General features: G+C 45.5%; 1 protein-coding gene across 6 annotated transcripts in view; it reads right to left on the bottom strand.

Annotated features, from left to right (window-relative positions):
* Window positions 1-408: 408 nt before the first annotated feature.
* The window catches only part of LOC144154952 (uncharacterized), a 69,949-nt gene continuing 51,546 nt past the window's right edge, over window positions 409-18,811 (bottom strand). For all 6 annotated transcript variants that reach the window (XM_077686097.1, XM_077686102.1, XM_077686098.1 and 3 more), the window contains 3 exons: window positions 15,808-15,902; window positions 8,447-8,640; window positions 409-3,414 (listed from right to left, as the gene is read on the bottom strand). In XM_077686097.1, the coding sequence (XP_077542223.1) occupies window positions 3,087-3,414; window positions 8,447-8,640; window positions 15,808-15,902 (617 nt within the window). In that variant the 3' untranslated portion in view covers window positions 409-3,086. The remainder of the gene's footprint in view (window positions 3,415-8,446; window positions 8,641-15,807; window positions 15,903-18,811) is intronic.

The following is an 18,811-nucleotide window of genomic DNA, read 5'->3' as shown; positions in this document are numbered from 1 at the left end:
ATCCATAACTAGAAAGTTTGCACAAAACACAATACCACTACAACCACTTATTTATTTTTCGTTTGTACTGAAAATGCAGACAGCTAGCGTGCATTAACGCAGTACTTTTGTGCCAACATGCGAGTGACATCTGCAGTTCCTGCTGTTAAGGTCCACTTTGAGGCTGAACGAATGTCCTGGTCGGCACTTTTTGGCGCAGCTAAAAAAACAAATCTCTTTGCACTAGTGGGCTTGGTCAATGCTCGCTAAAGAGCACAATACTTGAAGTGAGCACAAACTGGCCCCAAACAAGAGACTGTTTTTGTGGAAGGACTTATGCATTCTAGTTAGCTGGCCACGAGACATGCACAAAAAGCAAAAATTACTGGCACGAGGACCCCCCAAAAAAATCAAGGTTTAGGCAAATGGTAAATCCACACAAAATGTCTTTAATTGATCAAACTATGCAAGCTTTGTGAACATGCACTGTACTGTTCACAATAATGGAAGCATGGAAAAAGACGCAGCCATTTCACCCATCTTAACAGTGCACAGGTTGAGCACACGTGCGCACTTTACCAAGACAGACTGTGGCCACTTACAAAGAATGCACTTCATAAAAACGCGGTGTCTAGAGTGCCGTCCAACGGCGCTCGTGCTCAGCACTAAAGGCGCAGTAGCTAGAGTGCCATCCGATGACACTCGAATTTATAAGACTAGGTTGGCATATGGCACAGCGTCTGCTGTCATGGCGTCTTAGCTTAGTGATAACAAAGGAACTGCTTCATCAAGTCTGGCTGCTGCCTCTTTCACAGACGACAGTTTTCTTGGGCTAAACGCAAAAATTTTGGTCTGCCTATATATCTACCTGTCCGTCGATTCAGCCACCCGGCCAAAAGTTAAACGGAATTCCTGAGTGAAATGTTTACACAGGCTAAACTTTCCAATCCCCTAAGTCTGGAAACACACTTCCTGCTTGCCAACATGGTTCAGCAAAAAGAAAACATTAGGCATATTTGTGGCATAACATCGATACGTAAATGATGCTTGTGCGTTCTTTTAAAGAAACAAGCTGCTTGATTTTTGAGATAGCAATTAGAAAAATACGTGCTGAAAACAATGTTTTGACCCAAAAATACAGAGAGCACTCGTGCGTGACCTTAGCCCCCGTAACGACATTCCAAGAAGGCCAACAGTGACGAAAGCCTCCGGCAGATTGCATGCGAGCAGTGCAACGCGGTAAAATTGATTCGATTTGCACAAACCTCCTCCGTGTTCACCGTGGGAGGAGGAAGACGGCCGGGGCAAAGCACAAGAAGTGAGTGGAAAGACAAGAGAAGATTTGCATGGCACGAGCGGCAGACGACTATCGTCTTTTGACGACATTTGCAGCAAAAAGAGCAGATATGCGGCCAATTTTTTTTCTGGCATCTTCAGTTTCAATTATATAAATTTGATGGCTTGGGTTAGTTCTTCGTGTTTAAAATGATCACCTTCTGTAAGTCAGGTTATGTTAGGTTACGTCTGGTTGTGTTACGTCGCATTACGTCAGGGAGCGCAAAATAGCGCAAATCAAAGTGGACGTCGCTTTAGTGGAGCTCTTATCGTGCTGTCGGATGGCACTCTAGACACAGCCTTATAAAAACAAGCTATGTGCGAGACAGTTTTTGATCTACAGGTAAAAAAAATTCATCTGTCTCAATATTAATATAAGCAATGACAACTTTGAGATATACCAGCAAAATTAATGCATTGATGTCCTGCCCACTGCACGCACTTTATATTGAAATTCCATTTTTTTAACAATAGAAATCTGCGCGAAAAGCATGCAAACGAATGGACTTTTTACAAGGGAAACTGCTTTGAGCAGTTGCCCGCAAAGTCTCAGGAGCACATTCTGGACACACATTACAGTTTGCCCATGAAAGCCTTGTGCATCACTGATGCCCCTAACCACATCAGAAGCTTCAGGCACTCTCAAAGCAGTGCATGTATTTACATCGCATATTTACAGAATCACGCGTGTCGAAATGCAGGCAAGAACTTGATGATATTTACAAGCTGTACAACCCCACCCCACTTTATTTCTACAGAACAGCTGGCCACTACAACCACTGTTGGGCAAAAACAGTCAAAGGCAGGGGAACGACAGAGGACGCAGACATTCAGCAGCACCACCCAGAGTACACAGGTTACCCATGCTCTGCAGCAAACACCCTAATTTAACAGTAAAAGCATGAAAACACGAAGAGAAACGACATTGAATGAATCATAATGGACACAGCCTACTAAAACTTCCCAAGGAATAAAAGTGAAAAAGTAAAATGAACCCACGTGAGAATGCGTAAAATGCTGACTAGTACATGGCATAACTTAGTTGATGATGTGTGGTTCGTATTTACAAACAGCACTGACGGAATTGACAATGGGGGTGGAATAAACACCTGCAGCTTAAGCTGCCAGCCACAGTAACCTTCAAATTGAAAGAGGCCCATGCAAACCAACACACACACATTTGTCAATTACGAGGACACACCTAGTTGTTTGCAGTAGCCCAAAGAGTTGAGATCAAATGAAAAAAAAAAAAAAAAAAACGATGCCATTGCAAGCCAAGCTGTTACTGTTTTGCTTATTTATTTATCAGTTATGCTCCACTATAAAATCATCAAGGGAAGGTAAACAATCAAATCAAATATAGTCCATCCAGGTATGAAACAAAATAAACCAATCAGTTACGCCCCACTATAAAATCGTCAAAGGAAGGCAAACAATGCATCAAATATAGTTCACCTAGGTATGAAACAAAATAAGAAACTAACAACACAAGGAAAACAGTGCCCGGGAAATGAATCGCTCTTGCTCAATGTCAGAAAATGACTCTCGCACTGTGTCACACAGGGCACCACCCTCTCCCAAGACAGCCAATAACCAGCACCTGCACACCCACCTACCCAGCAACACAGGAGCAACAAAAGCAAGGCGCCACTTGTAAAGGGGTGGCCAAAGTAGTGGATGTCTGGGGGGCAAAACAGGCTCGGACAGCATTCCATTCCCGAGCCCGACTGAGGCGTAACCGGGTGAGCCCCCCCGCCTCTCGGCCCGGGAGGCTAGAGGTTGAGCATGCGGCGGGCAGTCTTGGTCCTGCGCGAGGCAGTGCGTTCCGGCGGCGGTGGCGGCGGTGGCGGTGGCGGGGCACACACCACAGGCGTGGCCTTCTTCTCCACGGTGTCGGCGGCGGCAGCGGTGGCGGTGGGCTTTCCCCGGGTCCGGTGGGCACTGTCGATGATCGCCTCGAGGCAGCGGCCAAACTCTTCCAGCACAGAGCGCTCCACATCGCCATAGGGCTTCTTCAGGCGGTCAGACTCGTCGGCACGGGCCAGGAGGCACTGGCAGGTGGCCTCCACCACCTCCTGGGTGATGAAGGCGAACGGCAGCCTGCACCAGCGAAAGGACAGCCGTTGGCACACTCTGCTAACCTCCTCCTTCGGCTACGACGGAGCCCCATGAAATCACCAGTGTGCTCTGTTGTCGTGTGTATTACTGCCACTTAGACACACAGTGAAGTGACATGCTTTCAGGAAAAGAAAGCAGCTGCACTTTTCAGTGACAGTTGACTATATATGCAATGAAACTGATTATTGCATTTATGGGTAAAAATAGGTAAGAACCATTTTTTGAGGAAAGGTTCTCCCAGCCTTCTGAAGCCTTGTTCTATGCTGCTTCCCAATAGTTTACATTAAAAGTAACTGTAGAGAACCCTTGACAGCGCAGAAGGCAAAGAAATAAGCTGTTTGCAAAAGTTAACGCGTCTATTTTTTTTGTCTATTTTTTTTTTTCAGAGCATGCCTTCAGCTAACAGCCCAACATGCACAGCCCAGACACTAACATGCACAGCCCAGATACAAATACACAAATAAATTATCCTGTTTGCTTTTATTGCAACCTTCCAGAATGTACTTGCACAGTGAGACAGCCTTAAAGGAGCCATGAAGACAAAACACAAGTTTGGTTGATTCAAAAGATTGCCTCGTTAGAATCATACTGACACCACTTTTAACGTAAACTTCACTCAAATAATCTGTATAATTTGGAAAAAATGGAAAGGCCATGCGACCCACACGCTCATTTCCCGCAACAGAACCTATGATGTCATACCAGCCAGCTCTGAGATTGGCAGAGGCCGGCAAAAGCAAACACAAATTAATTAGGCAGAGCTTATAAGCTTGACAAGCGAGCTATTTGCGCTTAAATTTAGGCCACATTCTTTTTAAAGCAGTTAGAACGGTGGGACCGACAGTGAAAGTTACAAAAGCACACGTAAACATAGAAGTACCGATGCGTACTGCTGTTGGTACTGTGCGAACTATGCTTGGTTTAGCTGCACAGGACTGCGGGGCTTTGGGGTTGTCTCAGACGACACTGGCCGATTGACAAAGGCAACGGTGTCTTACGTGACCATATTTGTCGAGTGAGCACTCTGTTTTCTCGAAACGATTATTTTCCCCCTGAACAAAAACCAACCCAGGTTCAAATACGGTCAAAAACAAACCAAAGGCAGAGAACGGCTTGCCACGGTATGGTGGTGCCATCTAAGTTCAACAACGGTAAACAAGGCGTCCCCATTCGGCTGCAGAGCGGTCGCTTCCTGTGATGTCATTGCAGACCACGAAAACACACGATTCAGCAGGAAAATCAAAATTTTAATGTAAATTGATTAATTTCTCAGTGAACAAAACATTGTTTGCATCCGGACAAGCGCTGGGGACACTATTAAACACGAAATCTTTCGAATGAAACAAACTTGTATTTTGTCTTCATGGCTCCTTTAAATGTTGTGACTTAGCCACATATACTTATTACATGAACAGTACACCACAAGCTTTGGCACATAAAGTGCACCCAATGTTTCATATAAAATACCAAATCAATTCACAAAAAATTAGTAGTCTTTATATGCACTAAGGCCACGAGTACTATAAATAATAAACACATCGCAAGTCAATAGTCCATTTCATTGCCGTGCTAAGCACGAAATGTGCACAAATGTAGGCCTCGAATCACAGTGGAATTTTTTATTTCCTTTTTTTTTATGCATTTATCCTTGCCATTAGGTTGCATCTAGAAATAAAAATGAAGGAAGCTCACACTAATACGTAAGACTGGAAGGTAGCGAAGCTGTACGCAACAGTAGCGGTTTTCCTCTTTTTTGCATCACGGCGTTGTTTAAGCCTCGCCGCTGTACGAGGGACAACAGCTGGATGTTCGTCTTCCCCTATCGCACACAGTTCTGCGCCGCACGTGGCCTCGTGGCCTTCCTCCGTGGAGTGCGCTTATCGTTTCGGCGGCGGCCTCCTCGCCCACCTCCGCCACGTCCCGCGCACTGGTCCCGCACACGTCTCCTTTCCCTCCTCTCCTATCTCTCCCCTGCCGCCTATCTCTCCCCGCCATCGGGCCCGTGGTCCGTGCTGGGCGCTTGTGGAAAAGGGTGTGGTTTGACCTCTAGCGGTCACCTCGCGAAGACTGCTCGAGGGAGCGCAGTGCAGCTTGCGCTACAAAAAAACATTAACCGACGGTTTGGCTGTGCCAACCGTGGAGTACCGTGCGAAAGCAGAACAAACAAATTACGCCTTCTCAAGCATCGCACAATACCCCCCAGAGAGCATAAGCTACGCTTATGTACATAACACTTGGTAGGCTTCAGAGTGAACATACAGTGTTCACAGCACGGGCATCCATTCCTTGTGGTTGACTCTCTTACCACTCGCACTCCAAGTTCCCCAAGCTCGCACTGAGCGATGAATTGATTGCTTGGTGCGTGCCTCAGCATGCACCGAGCTTATAATACATTTGCCAATCACATGCTGTGGGTGTGTGCTACTCTGTGGGTATGTATCCCTTTGCTAGGGCAGCAGCAGCTGTCAGGTATAGGCCGGCCTAGGCATAGCATTTGGGTTTGAGGTCTTCTACAATGTCAATCGGTATCCACAGCTTGGCGTATAATGAGTACATTTTCCTAGGTGTACCGGATCATGGCATCTAACCTCAAGGTGTGACGTCACGGCTAATGTCTTATGTTTAGGCCTAAGACTGGGTAACCTTCCAAATTGAGCCTGGTGATACGCCAAGCAACATGCACCTCAGGATGTGATGCTAGGCCAAATGTTAAGCCATTCCATTCCGGCATCACCCCCTCCTTCAGCTATGCATAAACCTTAGTGCAAGCGAGTTATAAGCTGAAAATATGGGGGGCTTCACAAAAGGGGCTTCGCAAATTTCACAGTAAAATTGGCAGAGATAGGGTAATAATGCTTTCACACTAAAAAAATCTGCTAGATCCCTGCTACCCCCTTAAAACCCAGTGTCAATGGTGGGCAAAACTTCAGCGAGACCACTGATCTGAAAATTTTTTCTGAAAATCTCTTGAAGTTGAGAAACTTCCAACTGCTAAACTGCAACAAGCTGCATGTTTGTTACACACACATGCATTCCCACACCAATAGGGAACAGAGATTTAGTAAAAGTATAATATTAAGCCGTGACAGTAGACATGACGGGCTTCCTCGACTATTACTCCCCGACCGTACCCGTAGTGCCCAGGACGAACAGTGGTGCTTGATTAGTCCATTCATTTTTATGGGGCGCCCAGTCCAAGGTCAGCTCTCAGACTGCCCGCATGCTGTCCAGCATGAGTGAATCAAGATGCCCAATGTGTCGATCTGCTTCTTGCCAAAAGCAAGCACTCTTAACCCTTTGAGGGTACGGCCGTACATGTACGGCATCGCTTGTATCTTTAAAAAGCGCGCCTTTTTCGCCAACTTCTCTTGCATGGCAGTGCTGCCACACTTCGGAAATACGTTAAATTTTTTTCTTGCGCCCATGGCTCTTCTTTTTATTTTTTTTTTTATGATTTACGTCAGCAGCGCGCCGGCAATCGCTTGCGCATCCACTAACGAGGGGGTGTGCTGGGTATCGCCTACCGGGTACCCGGGCGCCTCTCGCTTCTTGCGCCTGCCACAGACCAAGGTCGCCTGTGAAACTGATGAGGCTCTTTTCTCGTTTTCTTTTTGTATTTTATGAGCGGTGCGCTGTCTACCGCTCCCGCATCCGGCCGCGCGCGCCCGCATGTGCCGGCGGGCGCGCAGCGGCTGGTTTCGTTATCGTCCTTCGGGCGCTTCCCGCTTTTTGCACCCGCGAAACTAATGTCTATCTGATTTTGATTCGCTCAAAAGGTGCCGGCTTGTTACTCTCTCGTTTTTATTTAGAATTTTTCTTGAGTAACGCCACAATAAACCACATGTATGTAACAACACAAATGATTTTTTTGTCCCTTTACAGTCACCCAAAAAAAATTTTTATTATTTTTTCTCGATATAGATTCGTCTGTAGAATTTAAATCAGCAAAAAAAAAAAAAAAAAAAAAAAAAAACGTCCCTGGGGCGACGCATTTCGCGAAAAAATTCGACCCTTAAAGGGTTAATGCAAAACAGACATTTCCCCAGCTTGGTATTTTGGCCATAACTCGAAACTCAACCTCAATTCCCAATTCCTCAATTGTAATCTCTTTTGCAACAGAATATTGTTTGACTCAATCCAGCACATATTCTCACTCTAAAGTGTTTCTGAAGGACCTCTTGTAAAACTAGTGCATGCTCTCAGCCCATGCTACAAGTTGTGTTGATGTTATCTCACCTAAAAGAATATTTATCAAACCAGAGATTCATTCACACTCAAATTACAGGATCCACAGTTAAGTTTTGGGCCCGAATGACACCCCATTAAACATCAGTACTTGTGTTGTTTATCAGCTGAAGGTGCCGCATCTACATAAGAATCACTACTAATGTTTAAACTCTGTGGCTACTTGTGACAGCTCTTTGCTGACAACAGCACCCTTCGCATAATGTAAGCACTGTTGCCAAACATTGAAGCCTTGCGCTGAAAATTGCAATTTTATAATTTGTGAATTAATTGGCCAGCAGCACGAACAAAGTTGTTCTTCACAAGGTGCACTCAAAACTAAACCCATAAAAAAAAAAACGGTAAAAAGCGCTTCAGCAGCGCCAAAAAGATGCTGCCTCCCTGCCTCAACATCAACCATATTGAGCATCAACTGCTCATGAAGACTTTACCAAGGATTGTTCGATTGGTTGGTTATTTCTTTGTGCATCCATTTCCCTCACTCTGCTCCACAAATGTGCCCTGGCTCGTAACATCGAGCCCTCCCAACCCAGAGAGACCCCTACAGAAAAGCCATATATCGGCTCCTCTTTTGCCCCACAGCTCCTTTGGCCAAGGGCATAAAGAGCACCTTGTTTTGGACATCACCCCGAAGTGATCTTCACACTGAACATCACCCTCTTCTGTTCCAGCCGCACGCTATGGCGAAGCTTCCAAAGGTTGCCGCCTGCACGCTTATCCAGTCCAGCGTTCAAGCGGAAAACAAGGGACGAGGCAGAAACGCACTCACCTTTCTCCCGTCTCCGATATTGGTGGCGGCCGCAAGGGCAGGTCACAGGCGGACATCTTGGTGCGCGCAGCAGCTTGCTGTTGTACACGCACTTCTGCAGCATCTGCCAACTGCATCAGTGTCTTGCGTTCGGAGCTGTCTTCGAAGTTCTTGCAGCCCACACATTTGCACATGCTGCTGCACAGGATCTTGGCCTGAAATGAGGTGAAGCAGGCGCTTGACTGTAACAACTGTGCCTGGACTGGTGCACCGGCGATGGCTGAAGAACATACAGCGGAACCCCTATACTGATTCAAAATATGTTTTTCTGCAATTGTGGATAACTTTCACGGACCGACAATTTACTTTGTGGCAGTGTTTTTCAAGATAATTTGAAAAATCGCTGGTTACAAATACATTTTTCAGGGTCTGGCAGATTTCTATCAACGTGGTTCAGCTGTAATGCAGAGATGGCAAGTTACTCCCGAAGGCCATCATAAAAGAGAACGTAAATTCCTGCGGCATTATAAAGCTACAAAAATATTGAAAGCATTATACAGCTAAAAAAATATTGAAGCTGTAGCTTCATAAGCAATGTACTGCTTGCCACAAATAATGCCTCTTCGAAAAACTTAGCTGACAACCTTCTGTGCTGTCAAGAGTTTGCTGAAGCAATTTAACGTTGAACATTACTGCATGGACTCTGTGTCAGCAATAAACAGTGTGAGGCAACTTTAAATCAGGAACGGCACTATGCATGCTAGGATTTATAAGAAACTGCAGTATCTGGCAGGAGCCAGGCCATAAGAACAGTAAACTTAATTACTTAAAAATTCCTTCGACCTCCCCACCACTCAAACTGCGAAACTCTTACTTTCCCCAATACCAAGTGATAAGGTTCAATTAAAAAAAAAAAAAAATCCTAATCTCACAGTTATTTTACGAGCTCCGTTACCCCACGATGTTATGCATTGCAGCATAACACCACAGCGGCGTATCTCCCGCCACCACCACCAGGTGCCAAATATTTAAATCTATGCACCAGTTATTTGAATCGCATGCGATTCCCTTCTATTTTAATCAAGGCTCATTGCTGAGTAGTTCTTTTTTTACCTACAAAATACCTTCACTTCAGTAAAACCTCATAAAAAAAGACACTGTTACAAGAGACAATTGGTTATAAGAGACATTTGAATGAAAACGGTTTGGTTGGCTTTCAAATGATCATCGTGTTAGCAACTTCGCATACAAGAGACCTTGGTTACAAGGGACATGTTTCCTGGGTCCCTTGAGTGTCTCGTGTAACGAGGTTTCACTGCATCACAACCCCTGCAGGAGAGACATTTCAATAAATTATAGGAAAGAATGGAGATAAAACTATGAGAGCAGGATTGACCACTTGAAAAAGTAATTTTGTAAAATAGGTGTGTAACTATTTTCACCTGTTTAACTATGTGTAACTAATTAAACAACCTTAAATTGATATAAGCTAGATGCAACGAAAATCTTAAGCTCCACTCTGTATAGTTTTAAATTTCAAAGGGGGCCAGCCCTGAAACCTGACCATCAAAAAAGCAACAGCTTGCAACACTAGCACTCGAAATTGGCAACCTAACAAACCTGGCCTGGTAATGTAAATATAGGCATTCATGCTTGGCACTCTCCCTAAAACACGCTAGGCCACCCGAAGGCGGCTGGTGCAATCGCGGCAACGGAAAGTCTTGTCGTGCAACGTCTCTTAATGCTACACAATTGTACCAGGGCCTAGGCTTGCATGTCATTGTGCTCATCCTCTTAACCCTTTAACTGTCACTACCGAGATAACTCATGAAACCACACATGCTCACCCCCTGCTACTCCCGAGTATACTCGTGTTGCTTTTTAAACTCGCTCCCTGCCACCCTTGAGACAACTCGCGCGGAAAAAAAAAAATTGCATTCATGTCCCGCCACCTATGGAGAGGTCACCCGAACACATAGAACTTGTAAATTAAATTTTAGACAACAGATGGAGCTCACGTTTTTACACCCGCGAACCAACTTCCACTGAACCAACGTGAAAAAAATACCCAGCAGGGAATGAGGAGCAGTCAGGAAAAAAAAAAACCGGCAGTGAAAGGGTTAATTAGATCCCAATGTTTCACACAACCTTGAACATATGCAAATATTGTGTATTGGGGTTCATACTTTCATGCTGGTGCTTCACTGGTTTTTGACTCTATATAACTGCATAGACTATATGATGTACTCAACCAGTGGCACGCTTAATTACCTCAGCCATTTTAGTGCAATTCTGAATCCCCTGAGCACACATGTGCCTGCAAAAAAAAATGGTGCCCCCGCTAACACAATATACTTATTGTAGTGGCTCCCAACCCAACACACTGCGCCACTGAGCATGACGTTTCACTCCCGGACACAAAGGCCATCTTAATGATGGAGGTGAGATTTCTGCACACGTTAAAGATCCTCAGCAGCCTAGATTAGTAACCTGTAGCCCTCCACTACACCACACCTGGTAGCCTAGGTGTTGCTAATTGCAAGCAAGTCCCAGCTTGAACCTTTGAACCTAGTAAGAATAAGCCAGATGCTGTGGGCAAGGCAAGAATCCCTGCGTGCAAAACTGACACAGAAGCACACTTAGTGTACTCCAAGATGGGCCCGTTTCCGCAAATTTTTTCTTGCTGTTGCGGCCAATTCTGTTTTACAACGGCACATTGTCAAGCAACAATTGAATGAAAAGTAAGATTTGATCCCCACAGGTAGTTATGCTGACAAACATTAATTGAATGAAAAACAATTTCTTCCCGGCTGGTAGGAAAGAACACTTGCCTGTCTGAGCAAGACAATCTGTACAGAAAGTAGATATTTCCTGTGTATGCATTGGTGTTTTTAACTTTTAATGTGCTTTTAAACAATAAGCAAAGAGGCTAACAGGGTTGCCCAATTGAAGTTCCTTTGTATGAAGGTATGCATGCTTGACTTGCATCCTGTAGACTGCAGGTTTGAATCCCAGACCCAAATTCACTCACTTTTATTGCCTTTATTTTATTCTCTTTGCGCTGTCAGCCATTTCTGAAACCTTCACTTTGTCACACTGACACCATATTTTTGCATAATCATGCATTTAATGCTAGCACATTAAAACTCTGACAATATACACGGTCGAATTGTCTCCAGTTTTCAACCTCTCATGTGCGTCTTATACCCCTGCCACACGGCAGATCTAATAACATTCACAGAAAATGTCATTCGCTCTAAATGGCATTAGTTCGGCGCTACACGAGAATACCGAATGACGTTTGAGGCAAATGACATTTAGCGGCTAATTGAGGTCCCGGACCTCAGTTAGTGGCCAAATGAGTAGCCTCGACAGCGATAGCGCGTGCCTAGACAGGAAAATTCAGTAACAAACCCAAGAATACTATTTCTAAAAACTCTCAGTAAACTTATGCTTTCTTTTTTGTATTTTTGTTCTAATAAAGAAAGACCAGCAAGTACTAACAAAAAAGAAAATATCGTCCCCAGTGCGCGCGCTACCCTAATCCGGATTTTTTGCAGACTTGTCTCAGCTTGTGATGTCTACTAATGTCACCAAAATCGGTGGTTTTCTTGTTTTTATTTTAAAAAATATTCCTTTGTTACTTAAAAAAAGATATTGTGTGAAAACATTTTAGATGCGCTTGAAATGTAATTTTGCGGTTTTGCGAGCTCGCTAATCGTCACCGCTATCACAATCAAATGACATTTGTTCCGCCGTGTAGACCCGCACGGCCGAGCCGAATGACATTTACAGCTAATGTCATTCAGTTTGAATGACATTAGATTTGTTGTGTGACAGGGGTATTAGCAGCTCTAATTTTTTTTTTTTTAACAGAAAGAACTTTTCCAATTTATATTAGATCAACAATAGTGATTTCACTACTTCATAACTGCACCATGCAAAAAAAAAGGGGGGGTGAGGGGAACAATAAATGTACCATCATAATTACAAATACCGTTTCACCGCATATCAAATAAATTTAAAAATTTTAAAGCTACCACGCAAAAGCACTGACTATTTTCAAACCATGAACAGTGCGGCCCTCTGTCAAAGGGAACAAAGAAGTGCGTGGTCTGGATTCAGCAAAATGCCTGTTAGCCCCAATGTGTAGGAGCACAGAGAGCTAGAGGCCATGCCTTGAAAACTGGCTCTTCGTCAGGACTGGAGGCACTGAACGGCCTGGGGCCCATTTGCTCCAGTGTACCATTAAAGGAGCCATGAAGAGAAAACACAAGTTTGGTTCATTCAAAAGATTGTCTCGTTAGAATCATACTGACACCACTTTTAACGTAAACTTCGCTCAAATAAGCTACATAATTAGGAAAAACGGGAATGGTCATGCGACCCACCAGCTCATTTCCCGCAACAGAACCTATGTCGTCACATGAGCTAAGCTCTGCGATTGGCGGAGGCTGGCAGAAGCAGACGCAAATTAGGTAGAGCTTACAAACTAGACGAACGAGCGATTTGCGGTTAAATTTAGGGCACATTCTTTACAAAGCAATAAGAATGATGGGACAAACAGTGGAAGTTACGAAAGCACATGTAAACATAGAAGTACTGATGCGTTCTGCTGTTCGTACTGCGCACAGCATGCTTGGTTTCGCTGCACAGCACTACGGGGCTTGGGGTTGTCTCAGACGACACTGGCCGATTGACGCAAGCAACGGTGTCTTACGTGACCCCATTTGTCGAGCGAGCACTGTTTCAGGGAACGAATATTTTCTCCCAGAACAAAAACAAGCCAGGTTTAAATGCGGGCAAAAACAAACCAAACGCTTGCCACGGTATGGTGGCGCCATCTAGGTTACGGAACGTAAAGAAACGCGGGAACAAACCAACACCGCTATACAGGATGGAGACAACCTTTGAACGGTCCCGTGCCGCCGCAATTGGGCCAACGGGCTCAACGTGTTATTCTTTTCGTTTCCCACGAGACCTAGCAACGCGAAACAGACAATATGATTCAAACTTCTTCAGTAAACCGCGTTGCGGCGATAATTTTAGCGCGGTTTTGACACAATGACTTGCTTCGGCGGCGAGCGAGCAACCGAAAATGGCGGCGCCAGCGTATACGTGTCTCTACCCTGTACGGCGGATGCGTGAATGAAGGTACTCTAGGCTGCAGAGCGGTCGGTTTCAGTGATGTCACTTGGGACCACGAAAACGCACGATTGAGCGGGAAAATCAAAATTTTAACCTAAATTGTTTAATTTCTCAGTGAATAAAGCACCGTTTGTATCCGGGCAAGCGCTGGGGGCACTATAAAACACGAAATGTTTCGAATAAAACCAACTTGCATTTTCTCTTCATGGCTCCTTTAAAGGGACACTAAAGGCTGAATGAAATGTTTTAATTGAAAGACCATACGTTTTGTAGCACTCTCAGCTTTTGTACGACGAGCAATGATGCGTTATTTCCTGAGAAATCCGCAAAGAAAGCTGGCATTTCTCTTTCTCGCTTCCCTTTCATTTTTTCGTGATAGAGACATTGCATCACAAAATCAGTATCAGTATCTTTTACGTCACCAAGCCATGGCCGACCATTGAGAACGTTTCTTTGACTGAGGAGGCTGGCTTTCACTTTTATGATTTGTCACCGACTGAACGAAAAATGTTTGTCACCGCTCCAGCGGCCGCATACCCAGACTTCACACCGGCCGTGAAAAAAGTGTGACAAGCCATTTCAAATATCACGCAAGAGCGCCTGCTGCAATAGGCATAGCTTAAGCGGCACCCTTCATCTAAGCTCGCCCGGTGATCATGTCTACCTCATATTCTCTCCTCTCCCGCGCACCCCAACCCAGCGTAAAATACCATATTTTTGTGCGTATAACCCGCACCAAAAGTGTGAAAATTTCAGTGGCAAAGTAGGGGTGCAGGTAATACGCGGGGTATTCCTTTTAGTGCAGCTTCACGGCTCTTATGCAGTAACACTGGCAACGATTGCGGAGAGCATACAAGGACAAGGAAGGAAAAACAAGGACGAGTGCACTCTAACAACTGAATTTTATTTGTGAATTGTGACTTTCGCCCTGTAGTCGGTGTATTCAACTTGCTAAATATACACTTTTTCTGTCTACATAGTATGTCATGTGTTGCTTGATCAGTAGCGTTGGTGCAGCCCTTCCTGTATCAGATGTGCCGGTAATACACGAGGATTCTTTTTTTTCTTTTCCGGCGGTCTGAAAGTGGGGGTGCGGATTATTAGCAGGCGTGAGCTATATGCGCAAAAATACGGTACACACTCGCTTCCTGCAGTTGTCTCGAGTAGTCTTCGCCGCCGAATGGCCGAACTTCGGAGTGGCTCTGCCCGACTTAAACATAACGAGGATAGAGCTATGTGCGCATGATGAACGGATTATTTATGAACGCCAGCTCGCAGCGAGTGCAGAGCACAAGTTCGGATCAGTCAGATAACCCCCTAAAGTAAGTAGCCTAACCTTTCATTGGCGATAAGGTTCGGACCGGGCGCGGGCACGCCTCACCGATAGCAACATCCGCGCACAGAGAACAGTTTAGATCAGGCAGGTCGGGTCGCTTAAACCCCTGCAGTGCATCTTGTCCCTGTGCCGCTTCCTGCCGGAGATATTGCTTGCAGAAGCTCGGGCGTTCACCGTTGGTTCGCTAATTGCGAACCAATGCTTTTTTAAAACGAAACTGAAAGCATGATGAAACTGTACTGTGACCGACTGTGTGATATGATTGTTGATTTATTTTTATTTTTGCATATTTCCTGCACACAGATTCCAGCTAGAATTCATCCTAGGGACCCACAGTGTTTTACAACCCTCATGGTACCCCATTTGATTGTAAAGTCATGTTTAATAGACCTTTTTCCGGTACTGGTCCTCTTGACGGCCACCAAGAAGAACTAAGCAAACAGGGCAAGTAAGACCTTCCTGTCAAAAAACTCGTGCATAAAACCTCCTCGTTGCTCAATTCCTCTTGCACCCACCCGTCACCCACACCTTTCACATGAAAGCCATGGAAGCAAGTGCACGGAAGCAGGTGCCCAAGACTAGTCTGCAGTGGGCGAGTGCCGTTTTGCGACTCCCTCACTGCAGCCATGTGCGCACCTTTCTTTTCTAAGCTTTGTCCCTTTCCTTCGTAAGCTGTGTTGTGTGCCCGTATGACCTCAGTGTGAGCTGTCGAAAAAGAGGGGATAAAAAAGTGCAGCACTAAAGAGGAGTAGCTGCTCTCCAGGTAGCAAGGTGAGAATGCGCCCAGTTGTTCATATTTCCCAGGGAACCCTGACAGAATGGCAAAATGGCAGCATGTGCGTGCACATATTGCTACTGCAAAAACATCCACCCACTTCAATCCAGTTTGCAAACTCACCTCGTAGCATTCACAGTAGTTCTTGAGACAGCCTGACCGCTTGCAGTTGCAGCCTTTTGTATGACGCCGCTCAAGGTCCCCTTCCTTGCCCTTACCTGCAATTGACATGCCCAAAAAGGAACACAAAGATTACACAGCAGGATTACATCTGGCCCCTGCCAAGCACGAAGGTGAGAAGCACCAACAATGCAGGCAGGCACTTTGAGCGCAATTTAAAGTTAGAATGTTAAAGCTAAGCACCCTAAGGCAACAACCAATGCTGCACTATTTTTCTCTAATGGCACAGTCACAAGCCGCCAAGAAGGAAACCACAGCCCAACATTCAAGTGACGATACTAAACATTTGTCCCCGTGTAAGTGCACCCCCCCCCCCCTTTGGCAAAGCTTTATATAGCTAGGCAAAAGGGAAATCTGGCTGTCACGTTTATGCAGAAAACTCCTTCGGCGCAATTCCATGCGCATATGCGGAAAAACCAGGTTAGAGGAAAGTCAGTTAGTAAGAAGAAAGGGACTGGTTTGGTTTATAGGTTGTATTCACTGGCGTGGTGCACATGCCAGCAACCATGTGTGTCACCTCGGCAACGAGGACACACAAGCTCTGGCATGACGGCGCATGCATGAGGCCGTAACACCGAGCTCAAAAGCATTACCTCAATGTTAACTACTGATTCGTGCAGAGTCCTACAGCCTACTATTGCAAGACACGAGTGAAGTTGTCGGCACAGATCAGCTGATTGCCAGCTGCCGTGTTTTCGTATCAGCCACTGATTGCTCATCTGTCGACAAATGCCTTGCCTTTCGGCCGCTTGCCGATAGATGTCGTCACAAGTCTCGCAGCTAACAATTCGCACAATGTTACACATGGGTAAACATTCAAGTCAGGGGCGAAAACTACAAAAAGAAAGTGGCCGCCAGCACTGCCAACCAAAACTGAGGAGATATCAAGAAAAAATACGAGATGGGCGCACTTTCGGGTAGTGCGGAAAGGACAAATTAGTAACCGCATCAGCACACGAATAGATGATTTGTGTTTATTTTGTTCACTCGTTGGCACTAAAGTCATCGATTTTAAGGGGTGGGCGATCTTTGCGGTCTTTTAGTAAATTGAGTACATATTTCCCCTTAGCCTAATGGGGGTGGGCGATGTTCCGGGGGAGGACGTTCTCTCGAAACTTTACAGTACTTGATTTCGAATGAACCAAGTAATGTTGGTTGCCTATTTTAGTGTTAGAAAAAAAGTAGGCCCCAAAAAGCGAGCTTGACGCAAATTTTCAGTATGAATGAGCAAGTGGTCTGGACAGAATCATTTTTCAAAGCATGCACAAGACAGCACTGCAACACCCTGCACATGTCGGATGCAGATGACGGCTTGTGACTCAATTTTACTGCACCCGCATATGACAACCCTGCCCACACACACAAGCCACAGATGTTAAAGTGGGCAACAGTATGAGCATATTTATCAATAACATCGCTTGCCCCTGTTCCCTGTGCCCTTCAAAGACTGCCTGCACACCTCGCAGCTCGGTAAGTGATCACCAAGCGCAGGAATGTGCAGAAGGCAACCACTGCATCCACACCCCACTTTCTTCTTGCTCATGAGCAATCCGTGAAATGGCCCATTATCTACTTAGACCTGCGAGAGCTCTTATGACTTTTGCTCTGGGCAAAGGTGCACGTGTGTGAGTGGACCTTCACACCAATTTTAACATAGAGCTTCGAAAACCTGGCAGGCACAATCCCACCTGCCTTCTAGACTTAAGTGGGCGCACAGCTTGGGCAGCAATGCTGTGCGGTGGCTTCCCTCCATGTGGCTCGAAATGCGGTGGCGCCTTTGCCTGGAGGCAAACGGTTCCTGGCTCACACTGGCCGATGCAACCATCAAGTGTTACATGGGCCCGCTAAGAGGCAAGCATGGCTCAGACATGGCAGTTTTTACAGAGGCAGTTGGTACAATCCAGTTTGACTTGAATAGAGCACATTAGGCCCACAGGCCTGCACCAGAGTGGGTGAGATACGGATATTCTAGATTTCGAATTATTTGCTAATCCGAACCCTACAAATCTTAACTTAAATCAAGTTATTCAATCACTATTTGATACAGATTAAAACTCATATATTTGCGCATCCTACAGATTACAGAACCACAAAAATATCTTCAGGCACAGAAACTCCTGTTATAAAGCTGCCTTGACAACACGAATGCAAAAGTTGGTTTTTAGGGATCGATATTATCCACCAGTCCACTTCCTTTAGCCGCATGAGTACCCTGGCTCAAGCATGCATGGCCTGCATCACCTCCAGCATAGTTTGATTCCGTTTATCGGAGGTAGAAACTGTGCTGAGGCAGAAGGGGTGGGGCTGCCAAAACAACATGTGCACAGTGTATTACCATCCGTGCCAAAACGGAGACAATAGACAATGATGTGCCTCTTATTGTTTACTGCTGTCACTAACTTGCGCCGAGTGCCCTTTAGGCTCAATGAAAACCAAAGCTTACAATTATCATTACGTTACGTTTAATTATTTATTGTGCGCTGTGGAAACCCGCGATCCCGACCCTGTATGTGGTCAGCAGACAAGGCCCCTCAGGCACTTCTGGACAGCAACGTGAGCTACTTCGACAGCAGCGACGGTGACGGCGGGGTCCGCTTGTACCCTGAGAGATGGCGCCACTGCTTCGGTACGAGGACAGAACTCGAGGGATGCGCTGGCAGTCAGCCACGCCGAGCGGGGAGATCACGGCATGCAACGGGTGGGGGCCGTGTATGCGCACCACGTATTCGCTTGCACGAACCACTTCACCCTTACTTTTTAACCGCAAATTTCAATGTAGCGAAATTTCAATGTAACGAAGTAAATTACGAATTCTACAGGCTTAATTGCATCGAAGTTTGACTGTACGCGGTGACATTTTCCAGGTGCAAAAATTCAAATGATTAACGTAATTACTTGATTGTAACACACACCCGTTTTTCGGGGTAAATGCATCCCAAAATCGCAA

This window comes from Haemaphysalis longicornis, unplaced genomic scaffold (assembly GCF_048455015.1).
Source record: "Haemaphysalis longicornis isolate Haplotype H1 unplaced genomic scaffold, Haemaphysalis longicornis Haplotype H1 scaffold_1, whole genome shotgun sequence".
NCBI lineage: Eukaryota > Metazoa > Arthropoda > Arachnida > Ixodida > Ixodidae > Haemaphysalis > Haemaphysalis longicornis.
Note: the sequence above shows the minus strand (reverse complement) of the source record. Positions and strands in the feature narration are given on the sequence as shown.